Here is a 25,773-nt window from a genome sequence, read left to right as displayed (position 1 = left end):
ATGCTAAAGCCTGAGACAAGCGGTGAAAACCAACAACCACCTCTCAACGACCCCGCTGCCAGGAGAAGCAGCAATGTGGTTATCCCAAGATCTTCCAACACAACGGTGAGATGGAGACTGTTCACCTCCAAAGGGGAAGAGTGTTTTGTAGTGGGACATCATCTTCACTATTAACCAGTGGGAAGTAGAACTCAGCCATGCCACTGGACTTGGCCTGCAGAACCCCAACTCAACAAAGAAATGTTTATCTTCAAGCAAAGTATTATTTGACAGGTACTACAGATAACAGTTAATTTCCTAAGGAAATGTATTCTTCCAGGTTTATCAAAAGAAATCATTTTGCTCTTATGTTCTTTTCAGTTCTTCAGCATGCACTGTGTGCACAGAGATGTGATGTGTAAGTCAGAAATAAAGCACTTGCTTGGAATAGACAAGGCATGGGTTTGATCCTCATCTTTGCAAAGAATAAGGATGCTTTATTAAAAGATCCGGGATGTATTTTCTGTACCTGAGCTAAAAAGGACACACAAAACAATCTCAAGAATGTACCTAACCATGACAAATGACCTTCCTCCAATCTTCAGATAATTTAGTTCAGCACAAAAATATATTAAGTATTTTGAAATCTCAATTTTTAAATCTTACTTTACCTATGTCACACTGTATATAAAATTTTGAAAGCCATTCCAACTACATAATCATTTTTAATCAAGCATTGAATATCATATAATTTGAGTAAACTGGCATCATCTAATCATTAACCAGGTATTTTCAGAAATTTTGGCCATTCAAAATCAAAGTATAAACTGGGCAGTAGTAGCATATGCCTTAATCCCAGTACTTAGGAGGCAGGCAGGTGTGTCTCTGAATTCAAGGCCAGAGATATAGAGTGAGTTCCACGACAGGTAGGGCTACACAGAGAAACCCTGTCTCAAAAAAACCCAAAAAAGAAAGAGAGACAGAGGGAGGGAGGGAGGGAGGGAGGGAGGGAGGGAGGGAGGGAGGGAGGGAGGGAGGGAGGGAGGGATGAAGGGAGGGATGAAGGGAGGGATGAAGGGAGGGATGAAGGGAGGGGTGCTTCTTTTAAAACCGGGCGATGTTGGTGCACATCTTGCACATCTTTCATCTACCAACACTCAGAAGGCAGACAGGCGGATCTCTGTGAGTTGCAAGGTAGTATGGTCTACAGAGCGAGATCCAGGACAACCACCACTATGTGCGCGCACACACACACAAACCACCACCACCCCCCAAAAAAAGCCCCTCTGTCTCAAAAAAACAAAAGACCAAAGTACAGCTGGTACATTGTTAATCCCAGCTCTTAGGAGGCAGAGGCAGCTGGATCTCTGTGGGTTCAAGGCCAGACTGATCTACACAGTGAGTTCCAGGATAGCCAGGACTATGTAGAGACCCTGCCTCAAATTCCAAAAAAGAACCAAAGTATTAAATGATTAAAAACCCTTGCCTATATTTGCTAATTTGCAAATAGCTTCTTTAATTTCACAGTATATAAACTTCACATAAAATGGTATAGGAGTTTAAATAAAAAACAACACCAAATTTGGATACCAAAAAGAAGTAATGTTAAGATTCCCCTCCCCCACAAAATAATTCACAATATAGACAGCCAAATACAAAACTGTTTTAAATTTTCAAATGACACAATACCATTAAGTGACACAGGAGACGTCTGGCATGTCTAACTGTTGGGCTAGATAATACTGACGTGACAGTCACAGTACATGGCACTCACAGAGGTCGGCACTAAACAGCAATGCCTGCAATCAGACCCGACTTACCCCAGAGTGTTGCCTGCCAGCCTGCCCAGAGTCTCCGAGCCTGAGAGAAACCACGGAGAGTCACTTGTCCTGCCAGGTCTGGACGTCCTCCCTGCCCCCGAGCTGCTGCTGCTCAGTTTTGACCTAGGAAAAAATCAAGAGAGAACCAGTCATAAAACAGCCCGGGCTGCTGGGGGAAGACACCTCCAGACCTGCCCACTGCAACCTCCTGTGGAGAGTATCCACCTGCCTGACTCTCTGGCTCCTCCCTATTAAAATGTGCACCAGCTGGCAGCCGCCCAACACAGTCCTTCCTATTAGAAACTGTTCTCAATTTTCAAATAGAAATCAACAGGAAATAGTAAATTTTCTTTACATTTTAATATTAAGCATGTTTTTCTTAGAAACAATCACATAGAAGTCGTATCTTATGAAGCATCCTTTGATACACTATAATTTTTAAAGGCCAAATTTGAAGGAAAAAAACCAAACTTGACTACTTTCAAATTGAGTTCCCCGTTTGTAACACGCACGGAAAGTCAGTCCAGTCAGCAGGCACATCAGCACACACCTGTACTATCTGCTACTTGGGAGGCCAGAGCAACAGAACATCTTGAGTACAAGAGTTCAAGACCAGCCTCATAAGTGCAAGAAGACCCCCTAACTCATCGATCATTTTTTCTGCTGTACCTTTTTCTTGGTTATCACTTGAGGATAACCAAGATCAAAACATTGGTTTTCTGAAACACCTTCTAAGTGCTAAATGCATACCATATTAAATACTAAATACAAGAGAAGGATGTAGCTCTGTGGTAAAGCACCTGTCTACTATACTAGGCTCTAGGTTTGACCCTCAACACCATAAACACAAACACACAAGCCAAAAACGTCTTACCCATCATTATTATCAGGTTTACCCAATTCCAGTCTGTCTGGTTGTACTGAAAAACCAATCCTACAAATTCTGCCATCCTAAAAACAAAGAAAACATGCAAAATTCTGAAAGAGAGGACACTAAAGTTTAAAGAGGACATAAATAAATTTAATTTATTCAGTAATCAGATTCTGCCTATTACTGTCAACCCAGAAGACAAGGAATTCCCTCCCGCAGCAGCACATGCCTGGGTAGAGGAACATGGCAGAGCACAAAGAACAGGAGCGCCTGACCGAATTCAGAGTGAGCACCATACAGTCACTGCATACACGTCTCCCCATTCATTCTCTTATGAACTAAGTTCCAGTCTTAGTCAATCATCTGCCCAGATTCTCTGGGCCAGTGAACTTCACAGAAAGAGAACTGGGCAATAAAGTGAATCCTCCAAGAAGCTACTGTTTTCCATGACTAAAAGGGAAGAACTGACACAGAGGAGGACTTCACTGTTTCCTTTCTCTACCTTATGGTGAATGATTTACCTCAAGAAGAAAGGCAGCGTGATTCGGCCCCACCACACACTGTTTTATAGTAGCCTGCTCCAGTACATTCAAAGGTGGGTGACTAGAGACAAAGAAAAAAGTACGTTAAGTAAAATTGTTCTTTTAATTAAACAAAAAGAATTCCTAAACTGAATTTAGTAAATATGATATCCACTATAACCACTGAAGTTGCATGGCATGTCAAACTGTTTAAAATAAGCATTACTGGAAACTAGAATTTAAATGACCCCAACTCTGACAGTAAAAGACGTGGTGGCATTTGCCTTTAACCCTGTGATCGCTGTGCTGTGAGTTTGAGGCTAGCCTGCTCAACAGACAGCCAGGGCTACATCTCAAAGATTCTTAATCTAATCAAATCACATCAATCACATTATTCTAAGGTATAAAATAAACCCTTTTCCTAATAAAAGGCTCCAGGGCCATGGTAGGGCAGCCGCTTAGCCCATCTAACCATGAGAAAGAAATGGCTAGACTTCAAAGAGCTTCAACTTCTTACCTGTTCAAATTGTACTTGTTCAGCTTCTCTGAAACTTCCCGTAACCTGGAAACACAAAAGCCAGGTGTTAACAAGCCCGGTCCTGGCCCTGCATAAACCAGCCGGCTGAGGGGCCTGCCCCAGTCCTGGCTGAACCCAATAGCAACAAGCAGCCATCACAATCCCTTTCCCTTTCTAGCCCAGCAGCAACTCCAGTATTAACCACATTAACCCTATTTCCACACAGGGAAAAGGCTTCTAGGGTTTTTATAGCAAACACCAGCAGCAAAGCTGGTTACCGAGCAAATGCCTAAATGGAAAACTCATTTTTAAAACTGCAGTTTAAACCAGGTGTAGTGGAGCACAGCTTTAGGTGGAGGCAGGCAGATCTCTGAGTTTGAGGACAGCTTGGTTTACATAAGTTTGGGGACAGCCAGAGCTACACAGTGAGACCTTGTTGGGGTGGGGGGACAACTGTTGTCTAGGCCAAAGTTTTGACAGTACATGAATATCATGCAGTGAAAATAACTGGGAAGCATGAACTTCTGTAGAATTGGCATAACAGAGTCTTCCCAAAGCCTGATAACCATAAGGCACAGTCTCGGTTTCTGCCGCTATGACATGAAACTGAATGGAGCCTGTGTCTATAAAGGAAGGGCACCTCCATTTCTAAGGCAGTATTGCTGTGCATGCTTAGAAGAAAATCTTGGGGCTGAGTAAGTGGCTCGGTGGGTAAAGCGATTGCCGCAAAGCATCAGGACCTGAGTCTGGACGCCCAGACCCGACATAAAAGCCAGGCTTGGCAGTGCACACCTTGAATCCCAGGACTGGGGGTGGGAGTAGGGGTGTTGCAGAGACAGACGAAGCTCAGGGGCTCGCTGGCAACCAAATGTACGAGAAACCAGGAGCCCGTCTTCAATAAAAGACCAAGTCTCAAAAACCGTGGTATGGTGGGGGCAGTGATACACTCCTTTAATCCCAGCGCTTGGGAAGCAGAGAGAGAGGCAGGAGGATCTGTGAACCTGAGGCCTGACTGGTCTACAGGTGAGTTCCAGGACGGCCAGGACTACACAGAAACTGTCAACTCCAAACACACATACACACAGCAGACGACAGCAGCCGAGGCCAACCTCTGGTATAATACGGATGCGCAAGCACTAAAGGCAAACTCACGGGGCAATGTAACAGAGATAAGAACTTGTACTGTCCACTGTAATTTTTCTGTTCCCCTCAAGGACATAGTCCGAAATTCATACAAAATGTTATCAGCCTACGGAAGTCATTTTATAATCTACAATATAACCAGAGATGTTCAAGAATTCATGTCTTTGAGTGTTACCTGAACAACTGTCTGATCTTTTCAAACGTTTTTAGAAATAATTTTTATACAAATACACTGAGAACTTTTGAAAACACGATGGAAAACAAGTGGGTGTGAATCAACGGGCCATCTGCGGAACTGTTGATGTCTAATAACTGACAAGGCATGAATGAGATCAAATTTTAACCACTTGAACAAACTGCTTAGGATTTAAAAGCATCCAGAGCTTCCAGAAGAGGCTGGAGAGATGGCCCAGGGGTTAAGAGCAGTGGCTGCTCTTTCAGAGGCCCTGCCTGGTGGCTCACAGCCACATGTAACTAGTTCAGGGCCTCCCGTGCCTTCTTCTGACCTCCATGCCATGTATGTGATCTACAGACACACATAAACAGAGGCAAAATACTCAAACATATAAAATAAACACCTTTAAATTTTTTTAAATTAAAATAAAAGCTTACAGAAGTCATTGCACCCAGGGGTAAATGTTCTAAGTCTTGCAGTGCGAGACTAAATTAGAACCAGGAGTCTTTTAACTTATCCTGCAACTAGAGAGTGGCTCAAGGACACGTCCTTGTCAAGCATGCGCAATAACTAATACCAACCAAAGATTACCTGGTGGTTAAAACTTTTCACTGGTGCTTTCATTTTTCCAAAACAAAAAACAAAACAAAACCCATTCTCAGCCGGCGGTGGTGGCACATGCCTTTAATCCCAGCACTCAGGAGGTAGAGGCAGGCGGATCTCTGTGAGTTCGAGGCCAGCCTGGTCTACAGATTAAGTTCCAGGAAAGGCGCAAAAGCTACACAGAGAAACCCTGTCTCGAAAAACCAAAAAAAGAAAGAAGAAAAGAAGGAGGAGGAGGAGGAAGAAAGAAGAAGGAGGAAGGAGGAAGGAGGAAGAGGAAGAAAAGAAGACCATTTTCACTACCAAAACTGTGGGGGCAATTTGCACCACCATACCCTTAAAAAGGCATCTCATTTTACCAGCCTGGTGGTGTATGTACTTTCTTTCATTAACAACATGTTCCCTTGGTGCTGGGAGATCCAGCTTTTCCCCTAAACTCCAGTTTGTTCAATTAGAGGGCACATTTCTGTTTCAAAACATGATGAAATCCAAGAGTACTGCACAGTGGACCCAGAAGCTATGAGGGGGCTAACTGGAGAATGAAGGCACACTGGACTGGGGACTGTGCTCCAGAGTGACGACAGCAGCCTTCAGAAGACCTGGAGCAGAGGTCCACATTCACTACAGACACAAAACTTGTCCCCAGACTACTAACTCGTCTTTTTTTTATTAGCACAAAATATACAAATTAGAGGAGGGACCAAAACTTCTTTCAAAATTGAACACTAAAGAAACCTGAAAATGAACAATTTGGAGGTGTTGGTGAGATTGCCCTACTGAACAACCTGCTCAGCTGAGATCCATTCGGGAGAGGATTCAGAAGCCTACAGTCTGCAGTCTGAGGAAACAAGATCAGCTGAGGAGTTGATGAATGAGCAAAACGTGACCTGAGAACACAAAAGAAGGCACCGCCCAGCCACCGAGCCAGATCACCAAAATCATAAGCCCACCCTACACCAACTGGGAACAGGTAAGCCCCCATCTCTGGACCGGCAGATCAGGTCTCTAGCCCCTAGGCCCTACCCATCTGAGTCCCAGGGACCTTTCCCTACTCCCGCACCAAAAAACAAACAAACAAACAAAAAACAACAACAAACAAAAAAAACCCCCGTACGAACCTAACAACCACTGGAGCCATAAACACACCCTGCACCAATTGATTGGACTAAGTTGCTCCCAAAGAAATAGAGCCTAACAGCACCAATTTGACCAAGAACTCCTAGAGAAAATAGATTCATCAAAGAAAACACTAAAGACAAAAAAGTCATAACACAAAACGTCTAAGAAATTTGGGACACCATGAAAAGACCAAACCTAAGAATAATAGGGATAGAAGAAGGAGAAGAATATCAACTCAAAGGCACAGAAAATATATTCAACAAGATCATAGAAGAAAACTTCCCTAACCTAAAGAAAGAAATACCTATGAAGATACAAGAAGCTTACAAACACCGAATAGGCTGGGTCCAAGAAGCCTGAAAATGAGCTGCTCCAGTGACTTCAAGGTAGATACTCATGGAACTCAACTAAGCTCTGTGGATGTCAAAATACTACAAAATAATCCCATAACTCATAAACTCAAGACTACCAAAGAGGTAAAGAAAATGGTTCCTGGTATCAGTTCAATTTTTTAATCTTAAAACTCACATTTAAGGAAGGCCAGTGAAGCTATGGCATGGTGGTGCACACCATTAACCCCAGCATTCTGGAGACAGAGACAAGTAGATCTTTGCAAACTCACCGGACTAACATGAATTCCAGGACAGCCAGAGACTGTGAGACCTTATCTCAAAATACAAACAAAAATGGCCAGTGAGACAGCTCAGAGGGGAAAGGCACTAGCTACAAAAGCCTGGGGCCATGGGTTCAAGCCCTGAAACCGACATAAACTGAAGAATACCAACTTTAGTGTTGTCCCTGGCCTCCTATCCACACATGTAACCTGTACACCAAAGCACAGCGCTCCACAGCCGGGTGTGGTTGTGCATGCTTGCAATTCCAGCACCCAGCAGGCAGAAACAGGGGGGTCAAAATCAGCTTGAGGCCAGGGTCATCTGCATAGTAAGTTCCAGGGCAGCCAGAGGTGCAAATACAAGATTATCTTTTTTTTTTTTAAATTATAATTTTTCTCTCTCTCTCTCTCTCTCTCTCTCTCTCTCTCTCTCTCTCTCTCTCACACACACACACACACACACACACACACACACACACACACTTATTATGTACACAGTCTTCTGTGTGTATGCTTGAACACCAGAAGAGAGCACCAGATCTCATTACAGATGGTTATGATCCACCATGTGGTTGCTGGGAACTGAACTCATGACCTATGGAAGAGCAGCCAGTGCTCTTAACCACTGAGCCATCTCTCCAGCCCACAAGATTATCTCACAACAAAGGAAATACTTAATGTTTCTTTAACCCATAGTTAAAGCGGGGTGAAGCAGGACTATGATATCAACACTCAAGGAAACCAGGCTAGGTATATGACAAGACCCTGACTCAAAGCAAAATAAGGGAGGGGAGCATAATTAATGTCCTAGGCTCACCTGACATGTCTATCCATTTGTGGAAATAACATCCACTGCATACTGAGAAGAAGTCTGAGGGCTTCTCCCAGCTCACCTATGCAGGTTCTGAGGAAGGACTATTAGTCACCTCTGGGGCTTTTCAGGCTCCAAATTCTTACAAATGCATAAAAAAGCAAATATATCCGTGTATCGACATACTTGATGTTGATGACAAAGTAGCATTTACTGGGGTCATGAGTTGACACAGCAGGTAAAGGAACTTGCTGCCAAGTTTGGTGACCCAAACTGGACCCCAAAATCCACATGCTAAAAGGAGAAACTCCTTCAAGTTAATCCTCTGACCTCTACAAGAATGCCATGACATGTGTGCACACACATAATATTTTTGATGAATGAAATAGCATCTAATAAATACATTAAAATCCTACCCAACTGAAAAGTTTCATATACAAATAGATTTTATATAATCACATAGAATGCTTCACCAAATATCAACTTAATTAATAAACTCAATCCGAGAACATACATAAAATAGATTGTTCTTTCAAATCTCAGGACAATTCTAAGTATACTGGCCCTCTACAAAATGTTAGATCCAGAACATACTGACAAGGGAACCCTCAAGCACAAAGAATAAGCTCTATTTAAGGAGCATCTGCTTCTCTGCAGGGCTGAGCAAAGAACCCAGAATCGGCATGTCCACTGAGCACACCCACTTACACTAACGTCAGCGAGTGCCTTTACTAAGTAAGCACGACACACTCTTCCAGTAAAGAGGATCTTGGTGCACCAGCTTCCAATGCTTAGTCACAAGCCAGATTTCTTCTCATAGCAATAACACAACAGTAACATTTCTTGTTTAAAAAGCCAAGAAAGAGCTCATCAAATTTCACTTACCTCACTTAGCAGCAGACTTACAGGTAAGCCTGTGAGTGGCAATAACATACAACTGGACAGGTTGGCACAAGCCTATGAAACCCTCCTGTTCTGCTGTTCCAAGACCCAAGATTCATCCTACAGTCCAGGTCAATAACCTGTTCTGTTCTTTTACATTTATAAGTAATTTTACAGATCCAAAAAGCAGAGTTTTTAAGTACTAAACTGACATACTTTATTAATAAAACCTGCTAAGAGCTAACAAACATTTATTACTACTAAAAGCCCCAGAGCTCATCACACACACACACACACACACACACACACACACACACACACTAGTTTCAAAGATAATTTAACTTTGCACAGACCCTAGGTCGGCACCACACATAGTGAGGGTCTTCAGTTCTTAAACTCTGCCTACCTACTGCCACATATCAGACCTCTGAACATTCAGACACAAGTCCAAGTGCAATTAACAAACTCCATAGGTCTTTCTTGCTGAAGTGCAAGGAAATAACTCCCCAAAGCTCTGGCTCTCAGGGAAGACGGCGATTCTTCAAACCCGCCTGCTCCAAGCGCTGCTCCCCAGCTGCCTGAAATTGTATGGGAAGAGCGTTTGCTCATGGGATGTGGAGTGCATGATCTGCCTTCAGCACACTTCCCTTGGTGCCATTCCGACTTACTTCTGCCCAGTTCAAATCCACTGACTGGCAACTGCTCCTGGTGGCATCCCCAGCTTCTCTCCCATATCACATCTCACTGTCAGCACCCAGCTATCTATAGGCTCCTGTCTGAAGGTCTGCACAGAAGGACTAAAGCAGTCTTTCCATTTCTCAGCATACAGTTCCATCAGTGAAGATTAAGTTACCCCATAATCCATCTCAGACCCAAGATTCTTGGCCTTAATATCAATAAACTCACCTTCAGGCAACCAACAACTGTGCATCTAAATGTCCAGCTTTGTTTTTTGATTATTTCATTATCTGCTCATGTTAACTGGGGGAGGGGTGACTGGTGTTTGAGACAGATTCTCAGGTAGCCCCGGCTGATGACCTTGAGCTTCTCTAAATAAATAAATATCAAAATCTCAAAATTTTTTGATTTTTCAAGACAAGGTTTCTCTGTGTAGCCCTGGCTGTCCTGGATCTCGCTCTGTAGACCAGGCTGGCCTCAAACTCACAGAAATCCGCCTGGCTCTGCCTGCCGGGATTAAAGGCGTGCACCTCCACAGCCTGGCGAATTGGTTGAAAACCAGATCCTTTGGAGCCATTCTGGTCCTTCTCCAAAGGCTTTCGGCTCTAAATGTCAGAACCCAAATAAAAACTAAGAAAGGGTGAAAGTGACTTACATTCATTCTGGAACAGGTACTGTGTGTTACTAGCCAGATGGCAGACAAGCGCTAAAACCACCTCGAAGCATGGACATGGGCTTTTCACTAATTGCGTTGTCCTGCACCTCCATGAACAGTCAGTTCTCCACTTCCGTAAGTCTTTACCAACACTGTAACGGGGAACATGCACACTATAGCACCTCTTCTCTGGTCTTCTCCCGCCAAGCTCAGGGAAGCCCCTTGGCCAGAATCTGCTCTTTGGGCCCCACCGCTGCCCTTAGCCTTCCTTCCTGGGTCTATGTATTCTACCTTTGAAGCTGTGGACAGCTGAGAAAAGCCTAGAAGGGTTATGCCAAGGGTGGGGGAGGGAGGTGTGCTGCAAGCTTGTCTGTCTGTCTGTCCTCCACAAGGGATCCCTCTACAAGTAACCCCTATCTCCAGTCTCAAAGGCTTTCCTCAACAGCTTTTCTTCCCTGCCCCCATAATGTACCTTCCTGGCTCCCACATTTTGAATAAGATCACTTTAGAGTCTTGTTAGTCATTTACTGAGGACTCCAAAAAGATTTGTTGATGGTAGCCTCGTGTCTATTTCAAGTTAAAATTAAAAACCCCAAAATAATACTTCTAGCTTATTACAGATTGACAAAAATTTCATTCCTATCCAAAATAACTACTCTCCCAAGAATACTTGATTAGGGGACTGTTTTGGCTTTGTTACTATGTTTAAATCAGTGGTATTCTCAGATCTGCCTGTACAGTGCAGCATATTAGTGACTACAGGATGTGACTGCAGGTATGGCTCGGAGGTAAAACATCCTCACCGCTGAGATGAGAGTGGCACTAAGGACAGACTTTAAGAAGGCTGGACCACAGTAGAGAGGGTGTTAGAAAGAGAGTGTTTGTTTATGAGAGGCTTCGCTACCGGACAAGGCTGGCTTTCAACTCCAAGCATGGTCTCCCAAGCAGCTGTAGACGTGTGCAGCCTTACTTCCTTTCCAACAGACTCCTGGGAACCTGGGTTCCAAGCAGGAGGCCTGACCCTGCTGGCAGGAGCATTTTAATATCCTTCTCAGGGAACTAAGTGATAGTTTCTGAACAGTTCAGCGTAATGTTCAGTCTGGAAGTGATCCATGAATCCACGCCTGATTCATCGATAACCACAGTGCTGGTCACATGGATAATACTTCTGCAGAGTGTCAGTCATTGCTGCTCTTGTTACTACAATGAGAGCTGAGGATAGCAAGTTTCTCAGTTTTTGGAAAAGGTCAAATTCTAGTCTGAAAACTCAAACAAATATCATCCAGGTGTTTTTCTTAAAACAAGTCATTTCATTTAAAAAAAAAAGGGGGGGGGATCCATTAGAATCCAAGCTGCATAACCAATCTGTCAGCTATTCCTTCAAATAAAACAGTTTCTATAAAGTCGTCACCGGTACAAGAACTCTTCCCTCCGTCCCCACAGCCTACGGTTCACTCATCTGTCACTCTAAATGGTAAGGAGGCCGCTCTACACTGAGACGTCCAGCTACCTTACCAAGGGCCCTCTAAAGTAAAATGCTTGTCTCCCTCCAAATGCAAGACAGTGAATGAACGTTGACACAGCTTGGGCTATGCTTTGATTTTCCATGAAAGAACCGTTATTTTACCCAAGCTGCATTTGAATCATACCTCCAATATGAAATCAATTAAGACAGGTCTCAGCATTAGAGTGAACTCTCCAGGCTCTATACATTACACTGCTGTGACTATAGTTTAACACACACGGTTAAAGTGTGTTAAAGTATGTCAGAACAAAGTGTTTGCCACACAAACATGAATTGCTCGTTCAGACCCCCGGGACCCATACAAAAACAGAATGTGGAGGCATGATATTGGCCTCTACTCCATAGTCACACACCATACATGTGCAAACATACCCAACACTCTACACACACATATGTTCACGTAGAGTTTATTAAATTAAGTCAAACAAAATAATGGAAAACAAATAAAACAAACATACAAATACAAAATAATTGCCCATCCTCATGAACAATCACAGAAATCAACCAAAACCTCCTGGCTATGTACTTTTAAAATGTTTTTCAAAGGCCAGGCATGGTGACACACCCCTTTGATCCCAGCACCTGGAGGACAGAGACAAGCAGATCTCAGAGTCAAGGCCAGCTAGGTCTACATTACCAAACTCCAAGTCATCCAGTATCAAAAAGAAAGGGGGTCGGGGTGGGGGTGGGGATCTAGCAACTGAGCTCACACTAGAGCAGTGAGCAGAGCTGCCCTTTGCGGCCTCCGTCCGGCTGCAGATAGCTGACACAGAAGGACCACTCCTGCCCCTCGGTTGGGGCCATTTCCTCCTCGATGAGTCAACTCATCTCAGTCTTTTGATCCCTCTTTGCTCGGACTCAGGCCTGTCCACATTTTCTCTCTTTAAATCTGGCTTGACATCATTCTAACCCTTTTAACTCTGTGCCTACCCAAAGAGAACCATGCTCAGTTGCAAACAGCTGACATCACTCTTCAATGACCCCAGGGCGCACAAATGATGGCTGTCAGAGAGAAACTTGCAGTCCGCCTTTTGAATCACTACTCACAAGGAGGACTTAAACTTGCTCTAACACTTAGGAACCTACCAAAGACTTTCACTTTACAGAGCAAATGACAGAAGACATTCCTCAATGCATTCAAGAGGAAAAAAAAGTTTCGAAAACACCACTGTAAATACACATGATGTAGGATTTTAAATGTCTTTGTCATCTACGTCCTCTAAAATGGTTTCCAATTGAAACTTCAAAGATTCCTACAGAATGACAATGACAAAATGTGGATTATAAAAAAAAAAACCTTCTACAAACTACAATAGAGAACTAATTTCTTAATAGCACAAATCATTTCTTCCTGGAATCTAATGCTATGATTAGAAATTCCTATTTAGTGTTACAGATTTAATATTACAGATAATATAAGACGAGGAGACACAAACCCAAACAACTATGCATCTGAAAGACAGACATCCCTGGGAGAGTGAACTCCAAACACACAAACTGAGTCATTTTCCTTTAAACTCCATTCAAGACAGGAAAAGGGAAAGAAGACTCATGCCAGGCGGGCAAGAGGAAATTTGGCAGAACAGGTCAAAGATATGGCCTTTTTACACATTCATTTTTGATAGCTTTCTAAGTCTTGGCTCATCTCACTTCTTTATTGTCCCTCCTGACAGGGTCAAGTTTCTCTATGTTAACAGCCCTGGCTGTCCTGGAACTCGCTACGTAGACCAGACTGGCCTCGAACTCGCGAAGATCTATGTGCCTCGCCTGGAGTGCTGACAGTAAAGGTGTGTGCTACCACTCTCGGCTTGGCTTCCTTTTTAAACAGTAAACTATACCTACGCAGGAACAAGCACGTCAACAGGACAAGGGACTTCTAGTCCAAGAGTGCAGCACCCAGCCAGTCCCGATACCTACAATCACTCACAGGAACACCCTGCCAACTGTCCCAATACCTAGAACCTGACTCACAGGAACGACCCCGCCAACTGTCCCAATACCTACAACCTCACTCACCGAACACCTCCGCCAACTGCAGATAATGTCCTCAAATCCTTCCAGGTCCAGTCTGAACTCTTCTTACAAAGTCTTGTAACTGACTACTTCAAAAATATATAAAACCACATTGATATAAACAGAAATCAAGTACCGTATTGAAATCTGGTTGTTGAGTGGCATTAAGATGCCTAGAAGACTGCACACGTGACCACTGTCAGAGCTGAAGAGCTGAGAACTACAGGGGGAAGTAGCAGCTTGGTCTCTGAAGTGTTCACTTCGTGTCCTGAGCTGCTATCCACTCTTAGGGACAGCAGAGTGCTCTGCTGCACACTACCAGCCCGCCCCACTCCCATCCCCCACCCCCTGCTCATTTGGCTTGCTTTAACCTCACAGATCTTAGACAGCTTCTCATCTGTTAAGTGGAAATGTGACCATCTGTCTGGAAGAGCTGCCTACAGAAGGGTTAGAGGTAATTTTGTTACATATCTTAGAGGGAGCCAACCACTTAAACGGTCAATTAACAGTAGCTATTATCGATATTGTAAACTCATGTTTTTCATCCTTGGATTGTGTACTATGTTGCAACTTCAAATCTTCCACACTCTGGCTTGAACTAGTTGCCAAGCTCATAGGCCCTCAAGTCTGGTAGGAATCTGAGGATCCAAGGAATAGCCAGAATAAGGTTCCAAGACAGAAAGCCAGCTGCACCTCTTCCTGGTCCTTAGGCTTGAGCTCTCTTCTAATGAAGAGTGGGGTTTTTGTTTGTCTGGTTGGTTGGATGGTTGGATGGTTGGATGGATGAATGGATGGATGGTTGGTTGGTTGGTTGGTTGGTTGGTTTTCGCCCTCACATAATATTTCTAATCCTATCTCTTGGGTAGCAGTTATAATCCAAACATCCTTATCTTTAAATTACACTCCAACTATTTTTTCCAGCGCACTCCCTCAGCCTAGCAGAACAACTCTACCCCCAGAGCCGGCCGTCCGGCCGTCCGGCCGTCCGTCCGTCCATCCTCCAGAGAGTGGAAACCAGGCGCTCTGAAGCCCGCACTAAACCAGGCACTGTGCTCAGGTCCAGTGTGCCTGCTGCCGCCTGTGTCCTCCACAGCACTACTTACACTGTTACTCCGGTTGGCAAACTCTGGAGGGCAAACCCCCCACATTAACTTCTAAGCCTCAACAGCAGACACATTATACATGTTCACTAGCTACACAGGGATCCCATGCCTTAGCTCTAAGCCCTACATTATTTCAAAATAGTGTTTAGTTTTTGCTTTTTTCTTTTTCAAAAACTAAAGAGTTTATTAATTTTATTTTATATATGACTGTTTTGCCTAAATGTATATCAGTGCATCACATGCATGTCTGGTACCGGGGGAGGCCAGAGGAGGCCAGACGGTACCCTAGACCTGGAATTACAGATGGCTGAGCCATCCTGAAGATGCTGAGGACCAAACCAAAATCCTTTGGAAGAACAGCATACGCCCTTAATCACTGAACTCTCGCCAGCCCAACCCCATCCCCTCATCGACAATAATTTAAAACACTTCTTAAGGGTCTAGAGAGACAGCCCAATGGGTAAAAAACATTTGCTCAGTGAACATGAGGACCTAGGTTCAAATCCTCAGCAGTCACATAGACGCAAGCCTACTCATTCATGTAGGAGACCAGACAGACACAGGTGGATGCTTCGAGTTTGCAGAGCAATGGTTTGGCAAGCACACTTCAGGCTCAGTGAGAGACCCTGTCTTAAAGATAAGGTGAAAAGCCATAAAGAAGGATGGCTCCACAGCATATCCACAGCACATGCATATACCCTTATATACACACATCTTAGATATAACCAACCTAAGTCTAGGGTCTTAAAAAGCATACCAAAAGAATGTTAACCTGAAAAGCAACACTCTGGAGGATACAACCTAGTTCAGTTGGTGTTGTAATAGCGAAAGTAGTTTTTTAAATACTGATAATTACCCCATCCCATCCCATCCAACCCCACCCCGCAAAAAAACAGGAAAACTCTCAGTATTGCTTTACAGTATAGGAAATTCTCTCAGTCTCATCCATTCAGGGTTCAGTCTCTCCTCCCCCAATCTGGACTGTGCTTAGGGAAATGTGTTTAAAAGGGACCAAGGCAGAAACAGGAAAAAGAAAGAGAGCTCATTAGTACACAAAGTCACAGGTAAACACACACCTACTATGTGTGCACAGATGTCTCCTTAAGTGACCTGATCTGCTAACAAGAGTACCTGGCAAGGTTGTTTTCCACTGTGAATTAAATGCAGTCTGGTCACTGAACATTTTCTGCTGGCAATAAATACATTATATTCTAACATCTAAGCTGAGCCAAATTAAGAATAATTACAATAAAAATACATATAATCAAGTTCTGTTGGCTTCTTGAGGCTACAGAGACGGCTCAGCAGTTAGGAGCACTGACTGCAAAGACCACTGTTGATCCACTGACACTGGGAATTTCATCCCACATGATCATATTGCCAAAGTGATTCTAACATTAGCTAGGTCAAATGAAGACTGGTTACTTTTAAATATCATAAACACACAAAGAATCCTCTGAAACGTTCATGAGCATAAAAGTCCATGGAGAGAGATTAAAGAGGCATGCTTCAACCCAGGAGACTGGTTTAGGACAGGCCTTCAGAAACTCACAATTCACAAGCCTTAGTAAAGCTTCTGTAAGCTCACCACAGCATTCTGTTTAACCCTGCTGAATCTTTGGTTCCCCAAACTGAAACCAAACAGGAAGCACTCTAGTAAGCTCTTCAGAAGCTAGGGGACACTCACTTAAGAGTTAGGCCACCAGAGTGAAGAAGACCAAGTCTCATCCAGCTCTCTATCCCAGAACCATGGAGAACACACACAGAGACCAGACGTCCTCTGAAAAAAAAGACAACTGCCTATACTATTCTCTTTAGCTAAACAAAACACCCACTTTTCTTATCATTTAATCAACTAAATAGCATCCCCCCACCCCCAGGATCTCACTATGTAGCTCTGGTTGTTCTGCCTCCTGAGTGCTGGGATTAAAGGTGTGCATCACCATGCCTTTTTCAAGTAGTCAACATGAACAACCCACCCAACCTAGTTGTATTATTTTAAAATGTTAAATACTTAATAACAAGATCACTTTTTTACAGTGCTTCAGATGTCAAGGATGTCTCTGAATTCCTGATGTTCCTACCTCCTCCTCCCAAGTGCTGGGATTAGAAGTATGTACCATAAAAGCAGCTCTAGATGCATTCTTTAACCGAAATATTGCAGCAGACAGATCTCAGGAAGATCTTTATCAATCAAAATCAACCTGCCTTTAAAAAGACAGCAAGGTGTTTCCATAGATTTTCCTTCTCTAACACAAGCAGTTCCTGTGGGCACCTATTCCCATTAAGAAGGGCTACTCAGCCAGGCAATCGTGCTGGTGCACACCTTTCTTTAATCCTTGCACTCAGGAGGCAGAGGCAGGATCTCTGTGAGTTTGAGGCCAGCCTGGGCTACAGAGTGAGTTCCAGGACAGTCAGGGCTACAAAGAGAAACCCTGTCTTTTTAAGAAAAGAAAAAGAAAAAGAAAAAGAAAAGAGAGAAGAGAAGAGAAGAGAAGAGAAGAGAAGAGAAGAGAAGAGAAGAGAAGAGAAGAGAAGAGAAGAGAAGAGAAGAAAAAAGAAAGGGGAGGGGGGAAAGAGGAGAAGGGGAGGGGAGGGGAGGGGAGGGGAGGGGAGGGGAGGGGAGGGGAGGGGAGGGGAGGGGAGGGGAGAGGAGAGGAGAGGAGAGGAGAGGAGAGGAGAGGAGAGGAGAGGAGAGGAGAGGAGAGGAGAGGAGAGGAGAGGAGAGGAGAGGAGAGGAGAGGAGAGGAGAGGAGAGGAGAGGACTGGTCAAGAAAGCTTATACTCAAACCACCAGGAACCTTGTTTCTTACTGAAAGATTTATATATACTCACTCAGAATGGGTCTGAAACTTGTACCAAGCAATCATTGAAATCTCTACCTACTGGGGTTTTTAACAATGAACCCCTAATGCAGAAAGCCTTCCTTCAGTATAATTCCAGTATACAGAGCACATAAAGAAATAATTGTTTCTTAACCCAACCAAAGATAGTTAAGATTCCCAAAAAACACTTTAGGACACATAGAAGGGAGAATCCTAAGATTTGTTATGGTTTATGTAAATTTTCTTAGAAATCACCTCAACAGTGCTAGGGTAGAACATAGCTCCAAGAATAAACCTTAGCGACAATCAACCCACCCATCTTCCTGTCATCAAGCCATTATTATCTTGGAATAAGAATCTCTCCTCAGACAGCTGATGGGCAAGAGTAGGAAAAAAAAGCACCAATGTGTTTCATAGATGCCAATCTCATTAAGAGGAGGGCAGAGGACAAAGACACAGGCCAGCACTGCCTTTGTTTCCTTCCTGAAGTAGATGTGAACCACCAAGTCAAGACTGCACTATGGAAGAGGCTGAGCACTCTCAACAGAGAACATGGCGACACCTGCCCCCCCACTCCCCACCACCACCACCACCACCACCACCACCCCGCCCTACCCAAGAAGCCAATGAAGTACTTCAGTAAAGGGTACTTAGAGGAAATGGAAGCCTTGACTGAAATTCTTTTCAGCCTGAAGACTGGGGGCTCCCAAAAGTCCATCTTGAGTCCAAAGAGTGCCTTTTTAAAAGCCACTCAGCCTGCACACACAGAGATGTTCATACCAGAGGAAAGTGTAGGGTTACTGGGCAGCCAAGGCTCAAGAGGCTCCAAACCTCTTCTGACGCAACACCATGGCCAAGAACTGTGTGTGTGTATGTGCGTGCGTGCGTGCGTGCGTGCGTGCGTGCGTGCGTGCGTGCGTAAGCAGACACTGCCAGCCGCGGAGCAGCCAAAGCTGCAAGGCTCACTTTATAACAAAGGAAGAAGGCAGCCACACTAGGTATGTAGAGCTGGTGTGAGGAAAAAGAATAAAATGTATCTTCAAGGTTATGCTAGTTTTATGTGCAAAACCCCACTGCTTCTGAAAAACTCACTAAAAGAGCAAATAGCAACAAATGAACTGTAAAGCTACAGGAGAAAGCAAAAGGGTTAGAAAATTCAAGAAAATGTTTGAAAATAGGAAAGTAGGTATTAATCCTTCTGCCTCTGAACAAAAATAATAATTCAGACTCACCAAGTTCAGGCCAGTGATCATGGCCTTACCTACAAAGCAGTAGGAAAATTAAAGACAGTATGTGTATTTAAAATGTATACATTGCTGCAGATCAAGTTCAAGGCCGGTCTGAGCTACATAGAGTCTATCTCAAAAATCATAGCAACTTTAAGTACCTTTAACTAGTTTAAATAGTACTGGAGCTAAGCAAATGGTTCAGTGGTTAAAAGCACTTGATGGTCTTCCAGAGGACCCTAGTTCAGTTCCCAGCTCCTACTTTGGCTAGCTCAAGATCACTTCATCAGCTCTGGGGGAATCTAACACCCTCTTCTGGCCTCCCCAGGCACCCACACACATGTAGCATACATTCAGACACACATATAAACAAATTAAAATAATAATAAAAATAAAATCTTTTCTTAAAATGTTACTAAATCTTCTCAGGAAGATCTTTATCAATCAAAATCAACCTGCCTTTAAAAAGACAGCAAGGTATTTCCATAGGTTTTCAGGAATTCTCACAGGATTGTCTTAAAAGCCCAAATTGTGACATGTATGAAATTTTCAGAATATGTTTTTTTTAATGTAAATTGTCTTGAGCTTATTAAAGTAGCCTCAATTTTAAAAAAAAAAAATCTGAATTGGAACTGTAGAGAAGAGATGGTTCAGCAGTTAAGAGCACTGGTTACTCTTCCAGAGGACCAGGGTTCAATTCCCAGCACCCACATGATGCTCACAAACATCTGTAACTCCAGCTGCAGGTGATCCCAGCCCACTTCCGGCCTCCATGGCACCAGGAGCACAAGTGGTGCACAGATATAAATATAGGTAAAACATCCAGATGTAAAATAAAATGTTTTAAAATCTAAAATATGTAGCTCAAGAAGTAGACATAGAAAGCCCCTAATTCCAGGAGCAGTGGGTCCCTGAAACCATGAGACATCCCAAATGCTTTCAGAGAAAGGAGGGCTTCCAGGAAGACACCACACAAACACCTAGAATCCTTCAACTGAGAATGGAAAAGACGGGACCTAGCTTAGGACTCTGAACAGAGGTGAGTTAGGGAGAGGACACAGCCACCACTCACAGCTCCAAAGAGAAGGAACGCCATCGGCCTGCTGACTTTGCAAGCCTTTGCCGAGTCCCCTTGAAGCAAATCTAAAGGACTCCCTCGGCCTTACTCTCCAAACTTGTCTACTAGTTTCAAATTATGAGCTTGGCAAGACTCTATAAAGTAGACAAGCCAGACAAATTCTAACCACAGCATCTAGAACTTAAAAGCCTGGCCTTTAAACTAAATCACAGTTTTGATCTGTAACACTCAGGAGTGGCTTAGTCCCTCCTCACATACCAAAAACTAATAGTTATCTACATGTGTCTACACAAACACACTTTCAAATAATTTTTTAAATTATTATTGTATGTATATGGGTATTCTGCCCGCATATATCTGTGTATACTTGCGTGCCTGGTGCCATGGAGGCCAGAAGATAGCATTGGATCCCCTGGAACTGGAGTTACTGATGGTTGTGAGCTACTATGTGGGTGCTGGGAATTTAACTGAGGTCCTCTGGAAGAGCCGTCTCTCTGGCCCCATTGAGGACGTCTTTAAAATCATTTTTTAAAGTTTAGTCTGTTGAAGAGGATTACCATCATGTGTTTTCTCTCCCACCAGAAGGTGATGCAGGGAGGACCTAGTATAATGATAGTTCTATGATCAGATTATTAAAACAGGACCACATTCATTTCTGATGCCAGTGCTCTTTGCTTGGTTAGGAAGCTTTCTCCATCCTAACTGAAGTGCCGGAGTATGAGTGTGTGAACTGAGGGCTACTGAGATTATTAATTACAGTGCTGCTGAACTGCTCTGTGCTCAGAAACTGAAAGCACAGTCATCTCCGAACTTCAGTTACCTCCAGTGTGTCACGTTTCAAATGTCTTTAAGGACTTTTTCTTGAGACAGGTCTCACTGTAGTTCTGGACTATATAGAACTCGCTGTACAACGACGCTGGCAAACAACTCAGAGCTCCAGTGCTAGGATTAAAGGTGTGGAGCCACGCCCCTCTCGGTGCTTCTTTTCGAATGGAATGGTTAAGTATTTGGATCCATCCCTGCTCTCTTCCTCTTCAGCATGTCCTTTCTCTTATCCGCAGTGGTGAAGGAGAAATAGCAAGAGCAGCTAATATGACCCAATTCTCCACTGGTTCAAATGTCTAAGGAAACTTTGCCATGGTGAATTTGTTCTAAATTAGTGGTGCTCCCCTGTAATCCCAGCACTCAGGAAGCAGAAGCAGCAGAACCACAAGTTCAAGACCAGCCTGGGCTACACAGCAAGGCTCTGGGGAGAGGAGGTACCTCACTACCTACACAGCGAGGCTCTTGGGGGGGTTACCTCACTACCTACACAGCGAGGCTCTGGGGAGGGGGGTACCTCACTACCTACAGTATCTATCAGACTCCTTCCTCTAAGCAGAGCTCTGGTCAGCTGTACTCATCCATACTTGCAAGGACTGCTACAAAGCAAGACTGTTTTCCAATTTCAGGTTTTGCCAGTGGACAATAGTCATCACATAAGAGTAATTTCTGTGGACTATGAATCCCACTGCCCACTGGGTTTAACTAGCACAAAAAAAGAAAACTAAAACTGCCTCACACCATAACCAAGGAAAGATTTTCTTTGATACACACAAATACTCACTATAATTTCTCAGTCATTGTTTACTTTGGCTTCCAAGAACTCTAAAAGCTGTCTTGACTTCACTGAACACTTCCTATCATTGCTCATTCAGAACTCAGGTAGGCCCTGAGAACCTGCCTGCGCCTTGCCTCCTCATCTTACAATGGCAACAAGGCCTCGAAGACAGGGTTTCTCTTGACTTCAAATAGATGAAACACAAAACAACCAAGGGTGCTGTATGTACGTGACAACCACACAATCTCACTACAAGTTCACTGCATGTTCTATTCAATTAAAACCTCCAAAACCATGAAAATTATGGCGTATGATTAATACCACTTTAAAACTGACTACAAGTAATATCAGAACACTCCTTTAGGAAAAGTATATACTATCCATTTCTAGTAAACTCTCATCTTTTTAGAGATGGGGATGGATCACAGAACCTCACACATGACGACAAGTACTCTAAGCACTGAGCATTCCCCAGCCCTGATTCTAATAAACTCTAATGCAAGCAGTGTCTTCTTCTTTCCCATACTGGAAAGCTACATTTATTATAGTAATAACCTACTGTGCTGGACAGTTTCATGTCAACTTGACATAAGGCAGAATCATGAGAGAGGAGGGAACCTCAGCTGAGAAAATGGCTCCATAAGATCAGACCATAGGGCATTTCCTTAGTGATTCATGTGGGAGGACCCAGCCCACTGTGGGTAGACCCTGGGCTGCTGGTCCTGGGTGCTATAAGCAAGCCATGGGGAACAAGCCAGTAAGTAGCTCCCCTCCATGGCCTCTGCATCAGCTCCTGCCTCCAGGTTCCTGCCCTCACTGCTTCTGATGAAGAACTGTCATATACAGAGAAGCCCATGAAATAAACCTTTCCTCCACAACTTGCTTTTGGTCATGGTGTTTCATCACAGCAAAAGTCACCTTAACTGCGAGTTGTCTGGAACGCTCCTTTTGGAACCACTGAATGAAGAAGGTTTTTTTGAATGCCATCTCATACTCAATACATGGGACAATGGCTGGTGCAGATGGCACAGAAATAACTTAATAACGTAGTCGTAGTGAAGCCATCATGTCAGATCAGATGTCTCTGAAGAAAACAGCATTCAGTCCTAAAGCTGACCAATCCAACGCATGAAGTCAAGTAGCTCTCCTCGGAAAGAAAATGCTATTTCCACAGGAATCACATGAAATAAACACTAACCACTGGCCCATATTCAGTCTAAATCACAAACAGAGTAGTGGTCCACACTTCCTCAGTGAGACATCTGACCAACCACCTACTGTAACACCAGTGATGTCAAAGAAACGCTTGCACTCTGACCTACGTGCTACTGGGGGCCTCTAGGATGGCCCACTGTCAAGTTCAATACTTCTGTCTCAAAATATGATGCTCATTATAAATGATACTGTCACAAGGTGTGCTATGAACAACGCAATGAATATCAAACTGTCAGTGCTTCTATACTCAAGTGCATGATATCAACCTTTTCATGGTATCTGAATCTCCTAGATAATTAATTTTACTAGTATTGTTTATTATCTTTCTTAATAGTGGCTTAAAAAATAATAAATTCTTCCCAGCACTCGGGAGGCAGAGCCAGGCAGATCTCTGTGAGTCCAAGGCCAGCCTGTTCTACAGAGCCAGATCCAGGACAGGCACCAAAACTACACAGAGAAATCCTGTCTCGGGGGAAAAAAAAAAAACAAAAAACATCATGATAATTTTTAGATGCAGTTGCCACCCAGAGTTTAATTACTCCTCCCTGGAATGTGTGTAGACTCGGGACACAATTCTCAAAAAGAGAATGAGGCAGAAATGATGTTGCATGGTCCCAAGACATAAAAAGCTGCCTCACCTGGTTGAATCTTTCCAACTCTGAGCAGCCACATAACCAGTCTAGCTTCCCTGAAGCCTCCCTCCATGCTGAAGGCAATCGTACGGAGCACCCAGGAAAGTCTCCAAGAAACTTCCCGATGCCCGTACTCCAGGGAAGCTGCAGAAGGCAGCAGACAAGAACACGAGCCAGGCAGCTCTCCAAAGCCCCAGGACAGACAGACGGACGGTAACAAATGACCCATGTGGTTTGTATCCATTGAGTTGGAGGTGAGTTTTGACAGCCCAGTCAATAAAAACAGAGCGTGATGATCAAAGTGGAGCTGGGCATTTCCTCTGGCTTTGTCTCCACTGCCTATGAATAAAGCTTCAGCTATGCTCTGGATATCTTCCTGTAATTGAACTACACTAAAAACAAAACCAGGGACTGAGAGGGTGGGGCTCAGTATCCATAGCACAGCGCTTGCCAAAGGCACAGGAGGCCCTCGGTACCATCCCTGCCCTGCCAAAACAAAGCAAAAGAAACCTTTCCTTTAATCTACACTTGCGAACTTCCTCATACATTTACCAAAAAAAGAAAATTCTTTTCAAATTCATTCAACCACAAACTCAACTGAAGAATAAATCTTTGCTCAAAATCAAAACCATCCCTTAAAGAACAGCAACAGCAACAAAAAAGCCTCCTGACCATCCATCCCCCTGATAACCAACACAGCACTGACGAGCGAGCGAACTCCGCAGGCACTGGTGGTAACACACCCCTCAAATCTTCATCTCCTCACCCAATGGGATGCTGCCAAAGACATCAAGCAGACCAGACCAAGACCTTGGCCAGTGAGCATCTCTTAGAAAACCATCTCTAAACATCTTCCACAACAAGTTAACAACTGGACTTGTTAAGAGGTCGCTGAGCATAAGATGTTATCTCACCATAACATAGCCCGATACAGATATTTGCACAGTAAAACTGCAAATCACACAAGGTTCAGTATTTCACCAGGTCTAGGAAAATATTGGGAATCCATCCTAACATACACCACAGAAACTGAAAATACTGTAATATACAGCTCAGTTCAAAGTTAATGAGGCCAGTGCACTGATACCCTGTAATCCCAGCACTGTGAAGGCTGGAGGGAGCAGGGCGGTTATTCGAGGTCAGGATTTTCAGGATGAGCGTAAGACCTGCCTGCTCTTTGGTATTTTTAAAGGGGAGATGTATCTAAGATTGTGCGTTCCTGAGTGCATGTGTGTGCGTGCGTGTTTTCCATGTGAGAAAGTACCTGCTTGCATACACATGGGTTTGGACACCAGAGGACAACCTCTGGTGTCATTTCTCATCTCTCCCTGGGCCCTTGGCCTCACTCATAAGTGAGAGAGCTGGTCAGGAATCTCAGGGCCCTGCCGATCTCTACCTCCCAGGCCCTGGGATTCACCAGCACGTGTCCCCGTGCTCAGTTGTTTTGGTTTGGTTTTTCAGTTTTATACTTGGGTGCTGGGAGAGAACTTAGTTCCTCACGCATACCTAGCAAGCAATTTACCAACTGAGCTCTCTCCAGCCCTGAGAGCCAGACTTTTAAAGTTTAAGTTAATGAAAAGTGAAAATGTGGTGCTTTAAGAATATAGCGGTAGGCCCCCACACCTTTAATCACAGCATGAAATGGGGGTGCAGGTGAATCTATGAGTCGGAAGCCAGCCAGAGCAACACAGGGAAATCCTCTCTCAAAAAGATAAAAAGACAGCCTGAATATAGAATGATTATATATGGCCCTAAAGAGAAAAACATCCAAATACTTTTGTAAAAATGTCTCCATGATAAAAATTCAAATGAAAAATTGTTTTGAAAAATGTTTTATATCGACATGGTAAGACAAGGAGAGAAATGTCAATATACACTGTTTACTGGATGACTACCATTTTTAATTCTAAGTTATAAAAAATGGAAAAGTAGTTGTAGAGAAAAAAGATCCACATAGGGGAGATGAAGTATACTAACTAGTTCTCAAACAGCTCAGTGAAGTGTGAGGAATCTGTATGTGCACACTGAAAACACAGCAGACATTTAACTAAGCCTACAAGATGAGTAGTATCAGAATCTGCGGGTTAGTTTAGAATTTCTCTGCATGTTTGGAAACGCTCACAGTTGAACACTGGAAAAACTCATTCATTCATTCATTCATTTATTTCG

General features: G+C 43.6%; 1 protein-coding gene across 4 annotated transcripts in view; it reads right to left on the bottom strand.

Moving 5' to 3' along the window:
• Window positions 1-25,773, bottom strand: part of Ubr5 (ubiquitin protein ligase E3 component n-recognin 5) — a 114,585-nt gene that overhangs the window by 72,033 nt on the left and 16,779 nt on the right. For all 4 annotated transcript variants that reach the window (XM_076555868.1, XM_076555866.1, XM_076555865.1 and 1 more), the window contains exons 2-5: window positions 3,709-3,753; window positions 3,192-3,273; window positions 2,674-2,750; window positions 1,800-1,922 (exon numbers count right to left, since the gene is read on the bottom strand). In XM_076555868.1, the coding sequence (XP_076411983.1) occupies window positions 1,800-1,922; window positions 2,674-2,750; window positions 3,192-3,273; window positions 3,709-3,753 (327 nt within the window). The remainder of the gene's footprint in view (window positions 1-1,799; window positions 1,923-2,673; window positions 2,751-3,191; window positions 3,274-3,708; window positions 3,754-25,773) is intronic.

This window comes from Peromyscus maniculatus, chromosome 20, assembly GCF_049852395.1.
Source record: "Peromyscus maniculatus bairdii isolate BWxNUB_F1_BW_parent chromosome 20, HU_Pman_BW_mat_3.1, whole genome shotgun sequence".
NCBI classification, from domain to species: Eukaryota; Metazoa; Chordata; class Mammalia; order Rodentia; family Cricetidae; genus Peromyscus; species Peromyscus maniculatus.
This window is presented reverse-complemented; position numbering and strand designations above follow the sequence as displayed.